Source organism: Syngnathus typhle, linkage group LG14, assembly GCF_033458585.1.
Source record: "Syngnathus typhle isolate RoL2023-S1 ecotype Sweden linkage group LG14, RoL_Styp_1.0, whole genome shotgun sequence".
Lineage (NCBI taxonomy): Eukaryota > Metazoa > Chordata > Actinopteri > Syngnathiformes > Syngnathidae > Syngnathus > Syngnathus typhle.
In genome coordinates this window covers 13,402,114-13,424,429 of record NC_083751.1, presented here as the reverse complement: position 1 = coordinate 13,424,429, position 22,316 = coordinate 13,402,114, and the positions used below count along the sequence as shown (strand labels likewise).

Below are 22,316 nucleotides of genomic sequence, written 5' to 3'. Positions count from 1 at the left end.
TTGTTCAGAAAGGTGTGTTACAGAAGGCGCGTACTTGGAATTTGAAGTGCTATTTTCATGTGTGCAGGCTTACGTGGTGGAGGACAGCAAGCAGCTGATCCTGGAAGGTCAACTCCACGTGGCGCTGCAGGCGGTGGGCGAAGAGGCCACTTCCCTCGCTCCCAAGCAGGTGACCACATCTTTGGATGCCTCGTTTTGTGTTTAGCGTATCACCATGTGACGGCGGGTTGACCCGATCCGGCTTCTCTTGAGCTGGGCCACATCTCTCATAGTGTCTGTGCGTTCTTGTTGCTATGTCACACACGCTCACGAGGTGTTGTCTCGTTATCAGGACACTCAGGAGATGGTTCTGCTCAAGTTCAAGTCGGATCCGCCACCTCCCACCGTGCTGCCATCCACGCAACTCTCACGACTCATCAAGAGCAACCTGCGCTACTCGGAGACATACGCGCATGACTTTGCACACGACAGGTGGCGCGCACACGTGGGCACATGCAAACGAGGTGGCCAAATGCACTTGTAAATATTGTTTATTGTGTGCAGCAGGGGTCACCAAACTACGGCCCGCGGGCCGGATACGGCCCACGGGACCGTTTAATCCGGCCCGCCAACCCTGAACAAATTGTATTATTAAACTTTTTTTTTTGGTCATTTTGCCTGCAATGACTGCGTTTCCCCAGTAGATGGGGAAGCGCTCGCCTGCGCATTTACTACCGGAAGCCGTGTCAGAAAGCTCGGTGCACGCTCACAAGTGCGTGTACGGACATGGCGCACTCGCGCTCTATTTGTATCAGTCCCGAATTTAGAGCATGGGCTGTGACGACAGCATTCTTGTAATTCGCGCGCTGAGCTTTCAGATGCAGTTTCAGCCACATGAACGTCAAAATCTACCAGTCACATATCGAGGTAAACGGACCAACACCTCGGATCTCGCCTAAGAATTACCACAACAAATTTTACTCCAGACTATGACGCACTATCAAACTTTAACAAAAAAGACAGCGGTGTCTACAAGCCTACTGGAACCTACAAAAGGATTATAAGGAAGGAACACAAGAACTTTAAGAGACTGCTCATATGTGTCAGAGAGGTTCTGCTCTGACAACTGAGCTGAACTTTTATCTGTTAAGATTGTGCATGGCACAACAGAAAGTTAATGTTCCATGGTTTTTTTTCTATGAAGAACCCAGAGAGAGTTATTTAGTTATTATTTATTTCCTGATTTTTCTGTGAAGAACTCGGAGAGGGTTATTTAGTTATTATTTATTTCATTAATAGTGTTATTAGTTTCCTGACTTTTTTTGTGTAAAGAACCTGGAAAGGGTTATTAAATAACCGTTATTTGGTTATGTGTGGCTTTCTGGAAAAAAACTTTTTTTAAGCTCGCCTACGATCGTCACACTTTTTCTGTTACAAACTGACACCGGCCCCCCATCAGAGAAGGGAAAGGTTATGTGGCCCTCACAGGAAAAAGTTTGGGGACCCCTGGTGTGCAGTGTTTGTGTGGTTCCCGTTTGTTTGGTTTTGTCCAACTGCTGCCGGACTGATGTGGATATCACAGTAGACCTCAGGCACAAAACCACCAGGTGAGTGTGTGGCTTTTTCAAGTTTGGCCCTTGCCTGCTCACTCACACATACAAACGCATTCACTTATGGACACACAGACATGCAAAAATTCATACGCAAGTACACAAAAACACACGCTAGGACTTTCTCCCCCCCCCCACATCTTGTGTAGTTCTGAGTGGAGCGAGTGCGCGTGTAGCTTCACCTGGGTTGGCCAGACCCGCTACCGGCTGGCGCTTTGTCCCCGGCAGACGCGTCACCTGGAGTTGCAAGCCTGCTTCCTCATGCCCGGCGTCTACAACATCAACACGCACGCAGTCTGCGCCGCGCCGTGCCTCGATGGCCATCACCGTGACGACGCCAACGCCCAAACGGAGGTTGCGCAGCACGGCGCCGGACCAGCGCTTATTGTCATCACCGACAGCAGCCAATGACATTGCCGCAACACGCACCGCAAGGGCCAACGTGAAGAAGAACCCAAAAGGGAGGCTAGTGTCCTGGATTTTCATCAGGAGCTTTCATGCGACCACTAACTGCAGTGTGCGTGCGTGCCACCAGATGACAGCATTAGTTGTTCCTTTGGGTCTCATCAAGGTCAGCTTCAATTGACATTTGGGAAGTTGCAAGGTAAAAGAAAAAAAAAAAAAGCAATGTGGTTCACTTTTGACCAAGAAACTGAAAAAGTGCAGCATGTCTTAAATGTTTGACGAGCCCTCCCCATGAATGCTGCGGGATGCCGCGATCATGTAATCGGTGCCGGTGTCCGAGCGCGGCAAACTCAGATTAGAAAGCGAACAATCTTGAGTTTTGTTTTTAAATCTGACAATGGCGCCACCTTTTGTGTTTATGGTGTATTATATTTATAACACTTATCATGTACATAGAAAATAAACCAACTAATTCTCCATTGACAGTGTCAACATTTGGGTTTAATTTTTGGTTTGCTTACTTGGTTTTGCCTTCTAGTTATAGTTGAGCTCACCCGGTTGTATACAGTCACCACATGTCGAATTTGACTACAGCCTAAATGTTAATTAGTTATATAAATATAATCAACATGCTTTAGTAAGAGAATGACCTCCATTGCTCGTATGAGGTGAATTTCCCTTCTAGGGATTAAATTTAGTGGATTGTGGCAGAAGCAAGAAGCACGTGTTTAACTGCCAACAAATGAACGAAAGCAATATTACACGACAAAGAACGCACGTATAAAGCTTCCCTTAACTGCCTGCCTGCTCGCAGTATAATGTTTAAAATATTACGACTAATGCCATTCTTCCAAGACTTTAATACATGTACAGTATTAACTTTAGCTCAGCAACAGCAAACTGATAGAAAATCAAGTTTGCGGCACCACCAGTTCTCCCAAAAGAGGGCGGTAACGCGTAATTTGCCGACAGTCCGTCGGCGGAGAAGATAAGCTTACCAAAGAAGAAGAAATACAATCGCAACGGCGGGCCAACATGGAGGCAATTTTTAGCGACGTTGTCAAAGTCATAATTAGATGTCGACACTGTGATGAAAGGTATTTTGGTATTTTGTTTTTGTTTTGTCATTTGACAAGTTAGCCGCGTACGCGTCCTGCTTGAGCGCCCAACTCTCACGCACGAGTTGCGCTACCTGCGTGTACTGTCATTGCACTGTCAAGTTCCGATGACTTGTTTTGTGTGTATGTTCTTTGATCTTTCTTTGTAATTCATTGTATCTGTCTCGTATTGGCTTTTGTTTTGCCGCAGCCAGGTTGGCCTTCATCCGAAGCTTTTTGACTTTACCTGGATAAATTACTGATTTCGGAGGGGAAAAAAATAGAATGGTTTCATCTGTATGATAAGGTATGTTTTCCTGTTAATACAGAAAAGCACGCATCCGCGTCACCATTGAGCGTCAGTCGAGCACAAGTGCCGTTTGCAAACGAGTGAGTATGGCATTTATTTCGAATAAGAAAGTCCTTGAGCACTCCTTGCTTTGAATTATTGCATATTTCAAGAGCAGTCAGTCCTCTAGCGAAACGCCAACATAAAATTGATTGATTGATTGATTGATTGAATATTTATTGATCCCCAGGGGTGGGGAAATTCAGGCCCCAGCAGTATTCATACCACAGAGTGGGTATACAAAAGACGCACAAATGGCATGAGCGCAACTCAACAGGCTCTCATAAGGCTGCCACACAACGGCGCCACAAAGAAAGCCAGAAAGTGCTCAAGATAAAAGCCATCAAAGCAAAACAAAGATAAAAGACAAAGGAAAAAAAGTAACTGTGGCCAACCAGCACCCCTCAATACAAGAGAACACCCCAAAACACATTAATAGCCTCCACGGGGTCCATAGACAGGTGTAGGGGCAGTCCAGTTCAACGGCGCCCAATGGACCGTGGTCGTGAATCGGTGAAAAACATCACAAAGCAGGCAAACGTGTGAGCAGCGTCCTGGGCACCCAGTCGGGTGCACGTGCAGATGGTCACCACGGGGCTAGCATGGCGAAAGTCGTTGGTTCCGACGAGCACGAGGGAGCGGACTCCCCACAGGGGTTGCGGCTGCAAGGCCAAGGCGAGGGACCCGGTCATCACTGCCCGGATAAGCAGGAAGCCGCCGTAGAGTTACGCCGGTCTCGACCGATGATCCCGGTCCCAGGAAGAAAAAAAAATAATACAAAATATCCGATCCGAAGAGATACCGAGGTGCGGTAGAAGGCACCAGCATCGCCGAATGGACAAAAAGACAGAAAGAAAAAGGAGAAAAGAAAGAAATAAAGAGGAAAAGAGAGAACACTGCTGGGAGGCAGCCACTTACGGCGCCATACCAAAAGAAAAAGAAAAAAAAAAAAAACTTAACAAAACAATAACTTGAGTGACTGACCAGGACGTGAAACAAGAAGACAGCAGGACATGACGACAGCAAGACCGTACGACAACAGGAACCAAAAAGACATTAAGACAACAATGATCCGACGGGGTGTGAGGGGGAGACAGGACTTACATACATATGTGGCAAACCTCGGGATCATTTACAACATTTAGGACTCTTACCAGCTGGCCTACTGTTACTTTTTGCCTTTGTTTCTTGTCTTAGTTGCTTTGGATTGCTGACTTGTAACTTTGGCTCTTGTTGGTTTTCTTTGTGGCAGCCTTTTCTAGAAGCCTATTGAGTTAGTCTCATATATGTCTTTTCTTAACCCACTCTGTGGTATGAATGCTGGTGGAAACCCTTTAATGGGAGTTTTAAGTGAAGCGACCTGAAATCCATTGTGTCTCTTCTGCTCATCAGGATCTTCTGGTAAGATTGACCAATGACGAGGATCCGCATTTTTTCTTCAGCCTCACAATCTCTGAGGAAGATTTCCAAAGGTTTGCCTCAGAAGTAGCCACAATTCCATTTCCTGCATCAATGTGCTTTTTTTTTTCAAGTGCTCTTTTATTTTTCTGTTTAGTTTGAAAGTCCAGCAGGAGTTGTTGATTGAATTTGCGTCTTTCCCTGAGATGCTGGTGCAGCTTCTTCGTCAATGTCAGTCAGAGCAGAATTGCAGCCATCCCAGGTACTCCGCTGCCCCCAACAACATCAACATGTTTTCGCTGTGGGAGCCTCTTGTTTTTTTTTAATAAAAATTTTTTTTTATTCATTTGATTTTTTTTGATGGTGTGCAGGTTCCAGCTGCTGTTCTCATGCGACTCGCCGTCACTGGATGGCCCCGGCCAGCTGAGCGTGATGGAGACCAACTCCTTTAAGCACAGCAACCAGCTTTCTCTGCGGCTGACGCAGGGCTCTGATAAGCACGTCACAGACTACCTGGCTGCCTGTCTGACCTCTGTCAAGGTGACACGCCAAGGGCAGGACAATTCTGGGGCCCATGCACATTTTGAAATCGGACAGATGGGCCCACTCAATACCCGATGAACTGGTCTATGTGAAAATGTGGATTTGGATAATGAAGTCTTTTGTTTGAGTTAGTTCGATTGAATCTAGTTGGAAGTAAATAGCTCGTTATTTATGATTTAAAATAAGTACATGAACAATTCTTGGATTACCAAATTATTTCAGGAGTTAATTTAATCAAAGAGTACTGCTTTACGTTCTAACTTATTTTCCGTCTTATTCTTTCAATGGGGATGACCAAAATGGCTCTTGACAACTGTCAACAATCGATGTCACGTCGTCTTATTGCGTTTCAGGCTGAGAAGGAAGCACTGGAGCTAAAATTGAAAAAGACAGAAGATGATCTGACGAGGCGGCTCAACGACGCTGAGCAGGTTCTGTTTCTTGTTGCCATTTTTTGTTGCTAAATCTAAAAACAAAAAAAGCTGCAGCTACAATAATTAATTGACAAGGCATTTTTTATCAAATGAATTGACAGCTGCTTTGTTCTGATTCATTATTTCGATACGCAAACTTGAAATTGTCCAAATGTGCAATTTCGGCCTCGCACCAGTACTCCGTAATAACGGACCAATTATCATTTTAGTGAAATGCTGATAATCAGGTGCAGAGTTCCGATAATCGGTCCATCCAAAACTAAACCTTTTAAAATGAGATTGAATTAGGTTCGGCGTCACGTATCTCGCCAGACGCTGTCGGAGATGGAGCGCATGCGTCTGGAATGGACTCTTGAGAAGAACTCGCTTTGCAGCCGTCACGCTGACGAGTTGCGCCGTGAGCAGGAGAAGGCGGCCGACGTAAGCCCGACTCCCCGACCCCCTCCGGCCAACCCTGTGGCGCCGAGTGATGATGATATGTCACAGTTGCAGGAGCGCCAGCAGCAGCAGACGCAAAAGCACTGTCAGGAGCTGGAGCGCGCTCACCAGCGCGACAGCCAGCAGATGCAAAGCCGCCTGGTGCAGCTGGAGACCTCCTGTGGGGAGCTGAGTGACAGGGACTACCAAAACCAGGCCGCCCTCAGGGACCTCGAGGCCAAACTGGTGGCCGCCGAGAAGGTACGTCTGCCATTTTTGTCATATTCACAGCGCCAGATAGAGAGCGCATGAAAACAATAGTTAGGTGTAAAATGCCACTGCCTATACAATGACTCAGCAACGTGAACTCAAGAGTACGGGCTTCACACTCTTGGAGCCAAGGCCCATAGTTCCAACCATGGCACCAGTCCATAAAGTCAAATAAATGCTGACAGTTTTGTTTGGTCGTATTCATAAGCGCACCTCGTTTGTGTGAACCCGTTTCATCTGACCCAAAGCGGGAAGCCAGGATGGATGGGACGTGAAACGCTGCGTGTTCGCTTCGAGGGGGGAGGGGGGGGTGGCGGGGGGGGACGTGGCTCTTTGCGGTACACAGTAAAAAAATGTGGCTCTTAGTCTCTGACTGGTTGGCCACCCCTGGCCTACAGCTTAAGAAACTCATAAATCCTATCTAAAAAAAAAAAGATTTATAACAGCAAAACAAAATCAAACATTTGAAAATGTCCATTAATGCACTCAGTACTTGGTTGGGAATCCTTTTGCACGGATTACTGCATCAATGCGGCGTGGCATGGAGGCAATCAGCCTGTGGCATTGCTGAGGCGTTATGGATGCCCAGTATGTTTCAATAGCGGCCTTTAGCTCATTTGCATTGTTGGGTCTAGTGTCTTTCAGCTTCTTCTTCACAATACCCCACAAATTCTCGATGGGGTTCAGATCAGGGGAATTGGCAGGCCAATCGAGGACAGTAATGCCATGGTCAGTACACCATTTACTGGTGGTTTTGGCACTGTTGGCAGGTGCCAGATCATGCTGGAAAATGAAATCATCTCCATAGAGTTTTTCAGCAGACGGAAGCATGTAGTGCTCTAAAATCTCTTGCTACACAGCTGCGTTTACTCTGGACTCAATGAAAAACAGTGGACCAACACCAGCAGCTGACATGGCTCCCCAAGCCATCACTGACTGTGGGAACTTCACACTGGATTTCACGCAACTGGGATTTTGCTCCTCTCCAGCCTTGCTCCAGACTCTGGCGCCTTGACTTCCAAATGAAATACAAAACTTGCTTTTGTCTGAAAAGAGGACTTTGGACCACTCTGCAACTGTCTAGTGCTTCTTTTCCATAGCCCAAGTCAGACGCTTCAGAAGTGGCTTGACCATGGGAATACGGCTATTGTAGCCCATTTCCCGGACACGTCTGTGAACAGTGGCTTTTGATACCTGGACTCCAGCTTCAGTCCACAGTCTATGAAGCTCCTTCAAATTCTGGAAGCGACTCTTCTTCACAATGCTGTTAAGGCTGTGGTCATCTCTCTTGGTTGTGCAGCGTTTCCTGCCACATTTCCCCCTTCCAACAGACTTTTTGTGGATGTGCTTTGAAACTGCACTCTGTGAACAGCTTGCTCTTTGAGAAATTTCTTATTGGGTCTTACCCTCCTGATGGAGGGTGTCAATGATGGTCCTCTGGACCGCATTCAGATCAGCAGTCTTCCCCATACTTGTGATTTAGTTTACTGAACCAAGCTGAATGTTTTTCAAGGCTCAGGAAACCCTTGCAGGTGTTTCGAGTTAGACGATTCAAGTGATTAGTTGAATACCCTACTAGTATACTTTTTCATGATATTCTAATATTTTGGAATATTTGAGTTTTCTTAAGGTGTGTGCCATAATCAGCAATATTAAAATAATAAAAGGCTTGCAATATGTCAGTTGATTTGTAATGAATCCAGAATGTATTACATTTTTGTTTTTTTTAATTGTATTACAGAAAATAAAGAACTTTATCACAATATTCAAATTTTCTGAGACAGTCCTGTATGGCTCGATGGCTTGTGTTGCGTGCGCGCAGGAGTGCCAGCGCTTCCAGCAGCAGGTGGCGTCGATGCGGCGCCAGAGGGACTCGGCCGAGACAGCGCTTCACGCCAACGAGCGACTGGGCCAACAGCTGCAGACGCGTGTGGGGACGCTGGAGCAGGAAGCCAAAGACCGCGAGCAAAACGCGAGTCGCACTCGGGAGGCACTGAAGGCGGCACAACAGCAGAAGGTCGGCGCCGGCTGGCCCAGTTAGGAGGGGGCTGTCGCGCCACACCACAACACGCCACCTCCTCTTTGTTGTGTAGGAAACCCTCGAGGAGGACGCCCGCAGCAAAGAAGCTGAGCTACGAAAGCGCGACGCCCAGGTGGAGATTTTGTCCGCAGATTTGAAGAAGGTTTGTCGTCTCGCTCGTCGTCTAACAGTATCGAAATGTGCGAGGTGGCCGCGGTTGCGCAAAGCTTTTTAGCAGATTGCCCGCCTGCTGCTTATTGGACACCATTTGGTGTCTCGCAAGAAAACGCCGGCGGCGCCGCCAATTATTTTGGCGAGGACTGGGAATGGATGGGGCCTGCATTTAAGATGCCAAGAGACTCAGTATTGTGACATCTGGCGCTGTTGTTAGGCCAACGAGATTATCAAGAAATTCTGGTGCGAGCTGCAAATTCAGCAGAGCAAGAACAAGGACAAGAACGTGGCACTGGTGGAGCAGGAGAAAGTGCTGCGCGACACCTCCACCCAGCTGGAGCGAGCACAGGGGGAAGTGCGCGATGCTCACCAGCAGCTGCAGCACAAGGACCAGCAGGTGAATCGAGCCCGTGCTTGCGTGTCTTGCGTGTGGCTCACTTTGCATTTCGCTCGCTTTTTGCACGTGCCTGCAGTACCAGTCTGTTGGCTTTCTATGTATGTGTTTTGTGAATCTGCATGTCTGCATGTGCTTTTTGTTGACTTACCTGTGCGCGCACGCGCTTTGTCAGGTTGCGGGTCTGAAGGAACAGCTGGAGTCCAGCATGAAGAAGCTGGCCGAGTCGAAGGAGCTGCTGCGGAGCAATGAGAATGGTGAGCGCAAGCGTCCGCCTCGTCTCGGGCGCGCGGCGTTTTCATGTGGCATCTTTTGTCTGTGTCGTTGTCAGTGATCGGCTGGATAAACAAGCAGCTGAACGAGAAGCGGCTGAGCGAGATGCTTGCGGAGCCGCCACGGAGCACGCTGCCGACCGCCGCCATGACGTCAGCGGTAAGAGAGCGCCGTCATCTTTGTGGATGGGATCCACGTGTTTGCTCGCCATCTTCCGTCTTTTTCTTTGTCCCCTGCAGGCTCACTTTTATCCTCACGTGAGCAAAAGTCCCGCAATGCCCGATGTTGTCTACAAGCCAGCGTGAGTCGCTTGAGACGGCTTCCTCTCCAGAAGAGGGAACGTGAGAGTGAAATGTGAATTTCTCTATAACAGAGCGAGCCCGAGCGTTGGCGGTCTGGATGCCAAATACTTCAAGAGGAGAGATGACGGCGGCGGCCCCGTTCGCGAGTCTCCCGACGCGCTCATCGCCAGAGGTGATGTCGCACACTTGTGATAGCACAAAACGGCACGGCCACGTCACACCTTGAACCTTGGGCACGCTCACCAGCCGATTCTTGTCTTTCCTTCTCAGAGTTTCCGCGCAGCAAAACACCTTCAGCCTACTTTCCCAACTAAGCACACACGCTGCGCTCCACCTATGTTTATGAAGTTGCACCCTTGTTACAGAGCTCTGATTTCTCAAATAAATCAACCTTGGGTTCTCGATATTGTCCTCCACGTGGTGCTTTTTACTTTAACAGTGAGGACAAAATTGCACTTGCAAACAACAACATTCAGCCGTTGTCATCACCAAACGATGTCAGGTGACCCTCCATCTTTCGCTGCTATTTTCAAAGGACAAGCCCGGTTTGTCTGCAAAATTCTATTTTCTCTTGCTCACTTTCCAAAGAAGACAAGTACGAAGGAGAAGCACATGCGCCAGTACACGAAAGTCCAGAAAGCTGCTCAGTGTTTGTCCAAGGAGTTTTGATAAAAGCACAGCCATCGGGTCACAGTGTCGGCCTGTATTCAGCAGTGGATCTCGTAGGCCGTCAGAGAGTCCACAAACAAGCCGGCGTGGTTGACAAAGACCCCCTCGCCCTCTGGCGTCATGACCGGCTCCGCCTCGCCACCCTCGCCAGCAATTCTTAGCGCGGTCTGAATGTCGCTGTCCGCTTCAGCGGGGGGGAGCGAGGGGCTGGGAGGTGGGCCGGTTGCCAAGGAGCCAGAGGGGCCGCCGGCGTCAGGGGGGGCAGCGGGCAGGGCCGGTGGCAACACGGGTTTGGCACGGTTCAGGACGAACATCTCGTGGCCACGCTCGTCCCGGAACTCTTCCAGCTGGGCGAACGTGGTCGGCCCGTCCGAGTAGTCGTTCAGGTAAAGGATGCTCTCCTCCTGACGCACAACAACAATTTGAACTTAAACCGCGCATTCTTGCAGTCTCTTTGAAGACAAACCAAACAGCATTAGTCCTGCTAAAGGGAGAATTTCTAGGGGAAAAATGTTTACATTAAAAAACAATTGGGTGGAGAGGGGAAGAAAAAAAAGGTCTCACTATCACATCCTAAAAGTAAAAGTACAGTAATCCCTCGCTACATCGCGGTTCGTTTATTGCGGTTTCACTAACTCGTGGATTTTTTTTCCAAATTATTAATTTTTTTTAAAGTCAAAATAAAACTTCTAAATTGAGAAATTATGGCACAAACTTTTTATAAAAAAATGGTTATAATAAGAGTTGTAAAAACATATTTACAGTGTTGTACCTTGTTATAGAAAAATTGTTATAGTAATAAGAGTTCTAAAAACATATTTACAGTACGGTTTTTTTCCATGTATAATGCGCAAAATTTAACTAATTTATTGTCCTAAAATCTGGGGTGCGCATTATACATGAGTACAAAAAAAAAAAAAAATTCTTCTTTTTTTTTTTTTTTTAAATCCGGATATGATACGGAGGCCGCCATTACAGATGCGCTTTCTTCTCTGCTGTTCACTTCAAACACGCTCCATACGAACACAATGCTCTCGTATGAGACGCTTGCTCGATCACCTGCTCGTTTGCTGTCACAATGTACCCTACACAAATCCGAAACATTTCTTCGCTATCGAGTTTGCTAGCACATGCGCAGTGATACTGACCAGCAGAATAACATCCGGTTGTTCCCAAAGATGATATTTTTTCTGAAATAATTTTACGTTTACGGATTTAAGTAGGAGTCAAAATTTGGGTGCGTATTATACATGGGTACAGGCTTTTTTCCAGCATCAACATGCCATTTTTAGGGTGCGTATTATACATGGGGGCGCGTTATACATGAAAAAAAACGGTATGTACACTTGTACCTTGTTGTAAAAAAAATTATAATGATAAAAGTTGTTCTAAAAACATATTTACAGTATGTGTTAAGAATTCTCCATGTTATTTATGTTATTCAGCCGTGCTTTGATTTGAGGTAGGGTGATTTATTTTGAAGGCCGTTTTCAGGCAATACCACTTCCTGTTTTAAATTCGTGTACATACCGTAATTTCGGATTATAAATCGTGTTTTTTTTCCATAGTTTGGGTGGGGGGGCCACTTACACTCAGGAGCGACTTGTATGTTTTATTTTCACAAATTTTAACTTCATCATTAACACATCACTTACAAATATAGTTGACCACTTCACATGTTATTTTTAGTATAGTTGATCACTTCACATGCTTTCTTAACATGTTACACGCACACACGTATATTATTTTCAATATTTATACAGAATTTTCTGTATGTTATTTATACTATTAATGTATTATTTACATGTTTGAAACAATTAATGTTCTAATAATAATAATAATATATGCACTTAAATGGTTTCATATACATTTATTGACACACAAAAAATGTACAGATAAAAAAAAAAGTACAGATGAGAGGGTGACCATACTTCGCGGATTTCATTTATCGCGGGTGGTTTTTTGAACCAATTATCCGCGATAAACGAGGGATTACTCTATTTCCTGATCCAAAAATTCAAACTTCTTGGACACGTCCTAAAGCGATGCCTCTTCGGCAAGAAAAAAGGGCAATTTGTCCTAAGCCTGTTGCAAGCCTGCGGGTGCGCGCTTACCTTGTTCGCAGCGTGCTGGTCCTTGTGTTCTCGCAGTCGTCGGCTGTAGATCATGGCGACCAGCAGCAGCGCGGTGAGCACCAGCAGCGAGATGCCGGCGGCGATGGCCATCTGCGTGGCAGCGGCCAGTGCGCCAAAGGCCATGCTGCCCAGAGCGTAGAGAGGCTCCTGGCTCACCTCACCGCCGCCACTCCGCAGGCGCGGCCACACCGGCGTGTCGAGGGGCGCCGCCTGCGCCCAGCCGGCCCAGATAGACGAGGACGAACAGTTGATGGCAAGCTGGAAGGTGACCCGCACTGTGCCGCCCGCGTTCCAGGCCTCGCACTCGTACACGCCGGCATGTGCCACCGTCACGTTGCTGAGGAAGAGCATCCCACTGCCCGTGTCGGGGTCAAAGTGCAAGGCGCTCTCGTCGCTCTTCTGCACGTGTGCCCGGCCGCCCTCCGATGGCTCCGTCCCGCTGCCCACTCCTCGGGCCCCGCCGCCCAGGTCGTGCACCAGCCCTCGGGGCACCGGTGGTGACGCCTTGTCCGAAGATGCCTTCCTCCATGTCACCTGCAGGGGGCACGCTGGGGTAAGTCAACTCAAAGAAGTGGCCCGTTTCAAACTGGAAGTTAGAGCATTCAACATTGGTTTTCTTAAATACGAGTGACTTTGTTGTATACTTATTGCCCCCCCGGCTGGGCGCCTGCACATTGGGGTTCACCCCGGTGAACGAGAGGGTAGCCTCCCTCCACCTTCGGGTGGGGGGACGGGTCCTGACTGTTGTTTGTGTCTATGCACCAAACGGCAGCTCAGAGTACCCACCCTTCTTGGAGCAGTGCAACGTCAACACTGTTTACAGTGGAGATGGCGTGCTGCTGACCTCGACTCGGGACGATGTGTGTCGGTGGGGATAATACTTCGAACACCTCCTCAATTCCACCTACACGCCTTCCATTGTGGAAGCAAGGCCTGGGGACTCTGAGGCGGACTCTCCAATCTCTGGGGTCGAAGTCACTGAGGTAGTTAAAAAACTCCTCGGTGGCAAGGCCCCGGGGGTGGATGAGATCCGCCCGGATTTCTTAAGGGTTCTGGATGTTGTGGGGCTGTCATGGCTGACACGTCTCTACAACATCGCGTGGACATCGGGGACAGTGCCTCTGGATTGGCAGACTGGGGTGGTGGTTCCCCTCTTTAAGAAGGGGGACCGGAGGGTGTGTTCCAATTACAGGGGAATTACACTCCTCAGCCTCCCTGGTAAGGTCTATTCAGGGGTGCTGGAGAGGAGGGTCCGTCGGGAGGTCGAACCTCGGATTCAGGAGGAACAGTGTGGCTTTCGTCCTGGCCGTGGAACAGTGGACCAGCTCTTCAACCCCAGCAGGATCCTCGAGGGTGCATGGGAGTTCGCCCAACCAATCCACATGTGTTTTGTGGACTTGGAGAAGGCGTTTGACCGTGTCCCTCGGGAGGTTCTGTGGGGGGGTGCTTCGGGAGTACGGGGTACCAAGCCAACTGATAAGGGCGGTTCGGTCCCTGTATCACCAATGCCAGAGTTTGGTCCGCATTTCCGGCAGTAAGTCGGATTCGTTCCCAGTGAGGGTTGGACTCCGCCAAGGCTGCCCTTTGTCACCGATTCTGTTCATGATTTTTATGGACAGAATTTCTAGGCGCAGCCGAGGCGTTGAGGGTGTCCGGTTTGGGGACCTCAGCATCGCGTCTCTGCTTTTTGCAGACGACGTGGTGCTGTTGGCTTCTTCAGGCCGTGATCTCCAGCTCTCACTGGAGCGGTTCGCAGCCGAGTGTGAAGCGGTCGGGATGAGGGTCAGCACCTCCAAATCCGAGTCCATGGTCCTCGATCGGAAAAGGGTGGAATGCCCTCTCCGGATCGGGGATGAGATCCTGCCCCAAGTTTAAGTATCTTGTTCACGAGTGAGGGGAAGATGGAGCGCGAGATTGACAGGCGGATCGGTGCAGCGTCGGCAGTAATGCGGACTCTGTACCGGTCCGTCGTGGTAAAGAGAGAGCTGAGCCAAAAGGCAAAGCTCTCGATTTACGCTCCTACCCTCACCTATGGTCACGAGCTATGGGTCGTGACGGAAAGAACGAGATCCCGGCTACAAGCGGCCGAAATGAGTTTTCTCCGCAGGATGTCCGGGCTCTCCATTAGAGATAGGGTGAGAAGTTCGGTCATCCGGGAGAGACTCGGAGTAGAGTCACTACTCCTCCACGTTGAGAGGAGACAGATGAGGTGGCCCGGGCATCTCATCAGGATGCCTCCTGGACGGGCATGTCCCACCGGTAGGAGACCCTGGGGACGACCCAGGACGCGCTGGAGAGACTATGTCTCTCAGCTGGCCTGGGAACGCCTTGGGATCCCCCGGGATGAGCTAGATGAAGTGGCTGGGGAGAGGGAAGTCTGGGAGTCCCTCCTGAAGCTGCTGCCCCCGCGACCCGACCCCGGATAAGCGGAAGAAGATGGATGGATGGATGGACTTTGTTCCTATCAACAAAAAGAAAATGGTTTTTACCCCCATACCAAACTTTGAAAATATGAAAATATTTTTAAAATTCCATCATCTGAGTGTTATTTGTTTGTAAAACGACACCCTCCCAACCATTAAAAAGGTGTTGTTATTAAAAACTTAGGTTCCTTTTTGCGCCACGTGGCGGGCTGACCTGCGGGCGCGGGTATCTGGAGGCGTGGCAGGAGACGCGCAGACTGTCGCCCAGGCGCACGGCCATACGTCGGGGCTCCAGCTGCACCAGGGGCGGGATGCAAACCAGGCTGTTGGGCGGCACCTCCAACAAGCCCAGGCGCGAGAGTCGTGGCGGCTCACGGCAGCGCAGGCGCCGGCGCTCAGACGAGCTAAGCAGCCGCCGGCCCTCGTCATCCATCCAGCTCCGAAGCCAGTGTAGGGCGCAGTCGCAGCGCCATGGGTTCTCTGCAGGCATCCAAAAAAACATTGGTCGGTCAGGCGACATGCGTCTTCTTTGCTCCTTGCTGGCGGTATTGCGGCGGCTCACCGGTGACGCGCAGCACCTGTAGGCTGAGCAGTGGCCGCAGTGCAGCGGCCGCCAAGGTGTGCAGGCGATTCCCGGTCAGGTCCAGCAGCGCCAGCGAGGCCAGACCGGCCAGCGCCTGGTCACCCACCGCCTCCACGCCGTTGTGCTGCAGGTGCAGCTCCTGCAGCCGCTGAGGGCGCCGTGCCGCAAAACAACACGAGTTTTTATTTTCATTTTGGGTGGTTAAAGTAACAACCACTCCCCCCATCCTCCAAGTGCATTTCAATGGGCGGCTTTTGCTACGTCACCTGCAGGCCACGAAATGTCCAGCAGGCGCGCAATGTGGTTGGCGGCCAGGTAGAGGATGCGCAGGTGGCGCAGTCCCCGGAAGGTGTCAGCTGTCACGGACCGGATCCTGTTCCCATCAAGCGCCAGCTCCAGCAGCTGCGCCTGCGACTGGAATGAGCCCGGCTCCACCGCAGAGATACTGTTGTTCTGCGAGATGAGCGCAAGGGGGCGCCGTCTAGCCTCCGCATCTCGTTTGCATAACGGGCGTGTGTGCATACCTGCAGGTAGAGGTAGCGCAGGTGTGCCAGCGGGCTCAGGTCCTGCCGGCGGATCTGACCGATGGCATTATCTTGCAGGAACAGCGTCTGTGAGGAAAGTGTGAACAACATCAAATAGTGGACACTGGCTCTGGTGCACGGCGGGGTGAGTGTACTACACTTCTGTACTAAACGGGCCAACGAACGGCATCAACGCGGCAGTTTTCTAGCGCAGGGGTTTTCAACTGGTTTTGTTCGAGGGACCACCATTATAACCAAGAAGCAACTCGGGGACCACTCCTTTGACGGAATATTATTTTATTTTGCAACGGAGGCTAGACCTATACTGGCTATTTATTTGTATCTGTATGTCTACTTTGGTCATTTCAGCTACATTTGACATAATTTGGATGGGTAAATGATTCACAAAATTAGCTGGAAAATAAATCAAGTCTGAATCATAAATTCATTTTATTTTTTTTAAATGTTACAATTTTTTTCCATTTCCGATTTTGCAGTCCACCTGCAATACCACCTGAGGCCACGAGAGGCCTGCGGACCACCGGTTGACAATTGTTGAGGTGATATTTCCCTCGCTACGTCGTGGTTCAATCATCGCAGCTTCAGTACATCGCGAAATTTCCCCCCCCCCCCCCCCCCAAAAAAAATCACAAACTCAAAATAAACCTAAATTGAGGAATTATGGCACGAAAGTTGTCCACACGCCAGCAGAAGGCAGGAAGTGTCCACACAATTGCAGTGCGACCAGTGCAGTGCGACCACAAAAAAGTTGTTGTAATAATAAGAGTTCTAAAATCATATTTACAGTATTGTACCTAGTTATAAAAAAATGTTATAATAATAAGAATTCTAAAAACATATTTACGGTATGTACACTTGTACCTTGTTATAGAAAAGTTGTTATAATAATAAGAGTTCTAAAAACATTTTACAGTATGTATACTTGAGCTACATATACATATGCAAGATGGCGGCGCGTGCACACGCAGCGGCCTCTCTCTGTCTCGCCCGAACGGTGTTTTGTCATTTAATGTGTTTGTCCGACTTCATTACTGCACAGCTGACATGCGGCCACCCGACAAATACTTGCCGCTTGTTGACCCGCTTCCGGCGTGGTGCTTTGCAGAGCCGGTGGTGGTGGAGGTGGTGTTCAGAAACCCTCTGAAAGTTCCGCTGGCGCTATCTCGCCTCTCGCTGGTCTGGAAGTTTACGCGCGACACCCACGCTGCTGCCGCCGCGGAGGACGCCGGAGAAGAACTCGTCAGCAACCAGGACACGTTGGAGCAAGAGGTCAGCGTCCTCCGGCGATGCCTTTTCCCAGGACAAAATGCTTATCCATTTGCTCGCTTGTATGCGTGTTTTTTGTTTGTTGTCTCTGCGTTTGATGAACTCTGTCCCGCTTTCCCTTTCCAGTCAAGGCAGACAGATGATGTGGTCACTACCGAGACCATCCTGGACTTCCACTTGGCCCCCGAGGAAACCAAAATGGTGAGTTATAACGATCTGTGGCTGTCTTGAAGATGCTCATCTTTGTTAGCGTCTGGTGTATAACAGCCTTTGCGACTCGTAAACGCAGGCTCGACTCAGGGTGCTGCCGCACCGGACGGGCTGCCTGAGTATCACGGGCGTGGTCTATGACCTGGCTGCTGCATCCCCGGCGGAGACGCCGGACGACGATGACGGTAACAAGAAGGCGCCTTACCAAACCTTTGCTGTCCGTCAGTCACGTGAGATCCCACACGCCGCTCCTCTCACAGGGCTGCAGAAGGCAGAGACAATAATCGTCAGCGGCAAGCAGGACCTGAAGATCAGAGGCCCGCGACTCAATCACACCAAAGAGGACAAAATGTTTGTGCGCTACGGACCCGACCGGCGCTTGGAGCCCATCGTTACGCCACCGATGCCCCTCATGGAGGTAATTTGTTTGCGTGAATAAACAAACCAAACAGCTCGTCCGCCATGGGGATGTGTCTTCCCTTTTGTGTGCGTTAGGTGTTCTTCCTGCAGTTCCCGACAGCGCTGCTGTGCGGCGAGATCCGCAAGGCGTACGTGGAGTTCTGCAACGTGAGCGGCGTGTCCCTATGCGGCCTACGCGTGGCGTCCACTCACCCCGAATTCTTCACATTCGGGAATCCGTCGGCCGGCACGCCGCTGACGCCGCTTAGCCCCGCCTCTGCCGAGAACTTCTCGGCCTACAAAACCCTGGCGGCGGCACCCGGGTCCGGCGCGGCCTGTGAGACGCTGGTGTCTGCCGACGACTTTGGGCCCACGTCTGACGTGGTGGACGTCCCTGTCGGCGGCACGCTGGAGCCAGGACATTCCGTGCAGCTCCCGCTCTGGCTGCGAGGACCTGACCAGGAAGGAGTCCATGAGATCAACTTCCTCTTTTACTATGAAAGCCCAGACAAACGAAGCAAGATCAGGTAGATGTCGCACATACTCGGGACATTGCCTGATGATCGACATTCATCGGCTCACTTTCTGTCTCTGCGGTCAATCCTCTCTCCCTGACCGCACTCCCAAGTATTCAATTCTAGGGGTGTAACGATTCATCGATACACATCGATTAATCGATATAGTGCTCTACGATTTATTGGCATCGATGCTAAACGTAAACATCGATTTATATCGCCGTGTTTGACCTCGGACATTAGACGCGACTTTATTTTGAAATCCACTTCATTGTTGCTTGCTTCCTCTTTCCGGGAGCAGTGCCGCGGCGGCGTGTTGTGTTGTGAGCAGAGCAGGCACGTGAAAGGGGAGTCGACAACTAGTACGCGGCTCCTGGGCTGGTGCTATGGCTAGTGTCCAAAAAGACGAGGAAATTTGCTCCCCTTTAGGCTTCAAGTCATTCGTTTGGAAGCACTTTGGATTCCAAAGAAAAGATGCCTCAACGGACAAGACACGTGCAGTTTGTAAATCCTGCCATGCGGTGATCAAATATTCAGGGAGCACAAATCTCGCCGCACATTTAAAGAAAAAACACGACATCAAAGTTCCGTGTTAAAATAAGCACTTTGTATAATACAATACTCTTGTAATTTCCTAAATAAAGAGTTTGCAGTACCTTGTTGATTTTGCGTATGAATTGTTATAAATCAGGATATTGTTCTATATTTTTTATTTAAAAAAAAAATATATCGATCGTAGAGCACTATATCGTGATATATCGTGAATGAATCGCAGCAGGCTTTAAGATATCGGCAAATATCGTATCGTAGTTCTTTGTATCGATATGATATCGTATCGTGACAAAACCCGCGATTTACACCCCTATTCAATTCACATTGCAGCTTGAAAGACCCTGGTGTTCCCCATAACTCTATACTTGGTACTGTTCTCTTCTTAACTCGTTCACTGTGATGGATGTTATGTTGTCAACCGATTTTTTACCAAGTAAGATTTTAACATGAGCGTGGGTCTTTGCTCAGCCCAAGTCTGTGAAATTCAGGTGATAAGACCCCCGCAATGACCAACACAAGCGAGTAAATGGCACTGCTGCAAAAGTGTCAATGTGATGACAATGATGAGCTCACTCTTCCTCCTCAGCCACCGGGTGGTTCGTCACTCGGTGTTTATTTGCGCCAGTCGCTCTCTCAGCGTTCAAGCGTCGGCCCACGCCAGCGCCATACCTCCTCAGCAAGGACAGGACCAGGATGGCGGCAGCACGCTGGTCTTCATCGATGTTGAAAACATCAACACGGCAAGCACCCCGGCATCAGCCTCGGGTCGCGCTATGATGCCACCGCTCACCTTGATAATTTGCCTTTGGCCTCGCAGAGCGACGCTGGCGTGCGCGAGTTCCACATCGTCCAAGTTTCCAGTGGCAGTCAACACTGGAGCCTCAGCAAGTGCATCAACCCGGCCAAGGATAAAGGTACAAAATGACAGCGCCCGCAGGTTACACAACGCTGATCGGCTAACAGTTCGCGGCGCGTTTCTTCGCTTTGGAACACCGACAAGGTGGTTGAACACGTGGTAACGTTTAAGCACATTTGTTCTTTTCTGGCCATGTTGAACGATTTGGAAGGTTTCATCCGGTATTGACTGGTTTTTTTTTTTTTTTTCCCTCCAGACTGCAAAGTAAGCAGCAAAGAGCGAGCCAAGCTTTGTTTCAGAGCGGCACCGTGCAAAGCTCGCCGAGGTGCGTCGCTGCCATGTACATGCTCAACCGCACACTTCAATCATTGATTGTTCCTCGTGTTTGTGTTTGAAGCTTCCTTGGACCGCGCCGAGATGTTCACCTTTGCCGATGTCAATCTGAGTGACGAGCGGGTACGCCAAGCGGCCGTCTTTTGTGCACGTAGACCCACACGACTCGGTTTAGGGCTGTGGCGGGGTTCATTCTGCCCCCGTCCGCAATCCTGGCAAATTGTCTGATATTTGACAAAATGTGCGATTATAACGGGCGTACCATCGAATAGAGTTGAAGGACACTTGACGTCATCACTGTTGTCAATATGGGTGCAGATCGTAAGTTCGGCCACGCCCTGCGGCGACTTCTTCTTCCGCTGCCGCCGGACGTCCAAGGCTTGCCGTGCCGACACCTGCTCCTCGGGGTCAAGGACGCCCTCCGGCGGCAGAAGCCTGGGCGAGGACTTGGTCCGCGTGGTCAACGAGTGCGACCGGCTGGACCTCAACATTATTGTCATCTGGAAGGTCAGGTTTGCATGCGTGTGTGCGTGTTTGTTCAGAAAGGTGTGTTACAGAAGGCGCGTACTTGGAATTTGAAGTGCAATTTTCATGTGTGCAGGCTTACGTGGTGGAGGACAGCAAGCAGCTGATCCTGGAAGGTCAACTCCACGTGGCGCTGCAGGCGGTGGGCGAAGAGGCCACTTCCCTCGCTCCCAAGCAGGTGACCACATCTTTGGATGCCTCGTTTTGTGTTTAGCGTATCACCATGTGACGGCGGGTTGACCCGATCCGGCTTCTCTTGAGCTGGGCCACATCTCTCATAGTGTCTGTGCGTTCTTGTTGCTATGTCACACACGCTCACGAGGTGTTGTCTCGTTATCAGGACACTCAGGAGATGGTTCTGCTCAAGTTCAAGTCGGATCCGCCACCTCCCACCGTGCCGCCATCCACGCAACTCTCACGACTCATCAAGAGCAACCTGCGCTACTCGGAGACATACACGCATGACTTTGCACACGACAGGTGGCGCGCACACGTGGGCACATGCAAACGAGGTGGCCAAATGCACTTGTAAATATTGTTTATTGTGTGCAGTGTTTGTGTGGTTCCCGTTTGTTTGGTTTTGTCCAACTGCTGCCGGACTGATGTGGATATCACAGTAGACCTCAGGCACAAAACCACCAGGTGAGTGTGTGGCTTTTTCAAGTTTGGCCCTTGCCTGCTCACTCACACATACAAACGCATTCACTTATGGACACACAGACATGCAAAAATTCATACGCAAGTACACAAAAACACACGCTAGGACTTTCTCCCCCCCCCCACATCTTGTGTAGTTCTGAGTGGAGCGAGTGCGCGTGTAGCTTCACCTGGGTTGGCCAGACCCGCTACCGGCTGGCGCTTTGTCCCCGGCAGACGCGTCACCTGGAGTTGCAAGCCTGCTTCCTCATGCCCGGCGTCTACAACATCAACACGCACGCAGTCTGCGCCGCGCCGTGCCTCGATGGCCATCACCGTGACGACGCCAACGCCCAAACGGAGGTTGCGCAGCACGGCGCCGGACCAGCGCTTATTGTCATCACCGACAGCAGCCAATGACATTGCCGCAACACGCACCGCAAGGGCCAACGTGAAGAAGAACCCAAAAGGGAGGCTAGTGTCCTGGATTTTCATCAGGAGCTTTCATGCGACCACTAACTGCAGTGTGCGTGCGTGCCACCAGATGACAGCATTAGTTGTTCCTTTGGGTCTCATCAAGGTCAGCTTCAATTGACATTTGGGAAGTTGCAAGGTAAAAGAAAAAAAAAAAAAGCAATGTGGTTCACTTTTGACCAAGAAACTGAAAAAGTGCAGCATGTCTTAAATGTTTGACGAGCCCTCCCCATGAATGCTGCGGGATGCCGCGATCATGTAATCGGTGCCGGTGTCCGAGCGCGGCAAACTCAGATTAGAAAGCGAACAATCTTGAGTTTTGTTTTTAAATCTGACAATGGCGCCACCTTTTGTGTTTATGGTGTATTATATTTATAACACTTATCATGTACATAGAAAATAAACCAACTAATTCTCCATTGACAGTGTCAACATTTGGGTTTAATTTTTGGTTTGCTTACTTGGTTTTGCCTTCTAGTTATAGTTGAGCTCACCCGGTTGTATACAGTCACCACATGTCGAATTTGACT

At 49.6% G+C, this 22,316-nt stretch overlaps 3 protein-coding genes and 1 long non-coding RNA gene across 4 annotated transcripts; 3 read left to right on the top strand and 1 right to left on the bottom strand.

The window, feature by feature from the left end:
- Positions 1 to 2,965: 2,965 nt before the first annotated feature.
- Positions 2,966 to 4,966, top strand: LOC133166426 (uncharacterized). Its single transcript, XR_009717799.1, has 3 exons — positions 2,966 to 3,091; positions 3,421 to 3,481; positions 4,833 to 4,966. It is a non-coding gene; the product is annotated as an uncharacterized LOC133166426 (long non-coding RNA).
- A 246-nt stretch (positions 4,967 to 5,212) lies between these two features.
- LOC133166423 (spindle assembly abnormal protein 6 homolog) lies at positions 5,213 to 10,069 on the top strand. Its single transcript, XM_061296317.1, has 12 exons — positions 5,213 to 5,378; positions 5,735 to 5,812; positions 6,128 to 6,235; positions 6,302 to 6,493; positions 8,325 to 8,519; positions 8,596 to 8,685; positions 8,914 to 9,093; positions 9,266 to 9,347; positions 9,422 to 9,522; positions 9,603 to 9,664; positions 9,737 to 9,837; positions 9,936 to 10,069. The coding sequence occupies exons 1-12, from the start codon at positions 5,271 to 5,273 to the stop codon at positions 9,977 to 9,979; spliced, it is 1,341 nt and encodes a 446-aa protein (XP_061152301.1). The 5' UTR covers positions 5,213 to 5,270; the 3' UTR covers positions 9,980 to 10,069.
- A 75-nt stretch (positions 10,070 to 10,144) lies between these two features.
- LOC133167249 (leucine-rich repeat-containing protein 24-like) lies at positions 10,145 to 16,110 on the bottom strand. Its single transcript, XM_061297875.1, has 6 exons — positions 16,000 to 16,110; positions 15,737 to 15,928; positions 15,455 to 15,623; positions 15,107 to 15,372; positions 12,449 to 13,003; positions 10,145 to 10,738 (listed from the first exon to the last, which is right to left on the bottom strand). The coding sequence occupies exons 1-6, from the start codon at positions 16,108 to 16,110 to the stop codon at positions 10,373 to 10,375; spliced, it is 1,659 nt and encodes a 552-aa protein (XP_061153859.1). The 3' UTR covers positions 10,145 to 10,372.
- Positions 16,111 to 17,064: 954 nt separating this feature from the next.
- On the top strand, positions 17,065 to 22,205 carry LOC133167248 (trafficking protein particle complex subunit 8-like). The gene is made up of 14 exons (XM_061297874.1): positions 17,065 to 17,289; positions 17,413 to 17,487; positions 17,576 to 17,681; positions 17,757 to 17,914; positions 17,992 to 18,422; positions 19,549 to 19,702; positions 19,780 to 19,876; positions 20,075 to 20,143; positions 20,216 to 20,274; positions 20,470 to 20,658; positions 20,753 to 20,854; positions 21,017 to 21,156; positions 21,229 to 21,318; positions 21,471 to 22,205. The coding sequence occupies exons 1-14, from the start codon at positions 17,065 to 17,067 to the stop codon at positions 21,730 to 21,732; spliced, it is 2,157 nt and encodes a 718-aa protein (XP_061153858.1). The 3' UTR covers positions 21,733 to 22,205.
- Positions 22,206 to 22,316: the final 111 nt, after the last annotated feature.

What these genes read in the sequence shown, in the direction of transcription:
- LOC133166423 (XM_061296317.1), top strand. Translation starts at nt 5,271, where the DNA reads ATGGAGACCAACTCCTTTAAGCACAGCAACCAGCTTTCTCTGCGGCTG. An exon ending in CCGCCGCCATGACGTCAGCG is followed by an intron (nt 9,523 to 9,602) that starts GTAAGAGAGCGC and finishes TGTCCCCTGCAG; the next exon opens with GCTCACTTTTATCCTCACGT. An exon ending in GATGTTGTCTACAAGCCAGC is followed by an intron (nt 9,665 to 9,736) that starts GTGAGTCGCTTG and finishes TCTCTATAACAG; the next exon opens with AGCGAGCCCGAGCGTTGGCG.
- LOC133167248 (XM_061297874.1), top strand. Translation starts at nt 17,065, where the DNA reads ATGCGGCCACCCGACAAATACTTGCCGCTTGTTGACCCGCTTCCGGCG. An exon ending in CTTCCCTCGCTCCCAAGCAG is followed by an intron (nt 20,855 to 21,016) that starts GTGACCACATCT and finishes TCTCGTTATCAG; the next exon opens with GACACTCAGGAGATGGTTCT. An exon ending in CTCAGGCACAAAACCACCAG is followed by an intron (nt 21,319 to 21,470) that starts GTGAGTGTGTGG and finishes CATCTTGTGTAG; the next exon opens with TTCTGAGTGGAGCGAGTGCG.
- LOC133167249 (XM_061297875.1), bottom strand. Translation starts at nt 16,110, where the DNA reads ATGTTGTTCACACTTTCCTCACAGACGCTGTTCCTGCAAGATAATGCC. An exon ending in TGCGCTACCTCTACCTGCAG is followed by an intron (nt 15,929 to 15,999) that starts GTATGCACACAC and finishes CTCATCTCGCAG; the next exon opens with AACAACAGTATCTCTGCGGT. An exon ending in ACCAGCACGCTGCGAACAAG is followed by an intron (nt 10,739 to 12,448) that starts GTAAGCGCGCAC and finishes GTTGTGCGTCAG; the next exon opens with GAGGAGAGCATCCTTTACCT.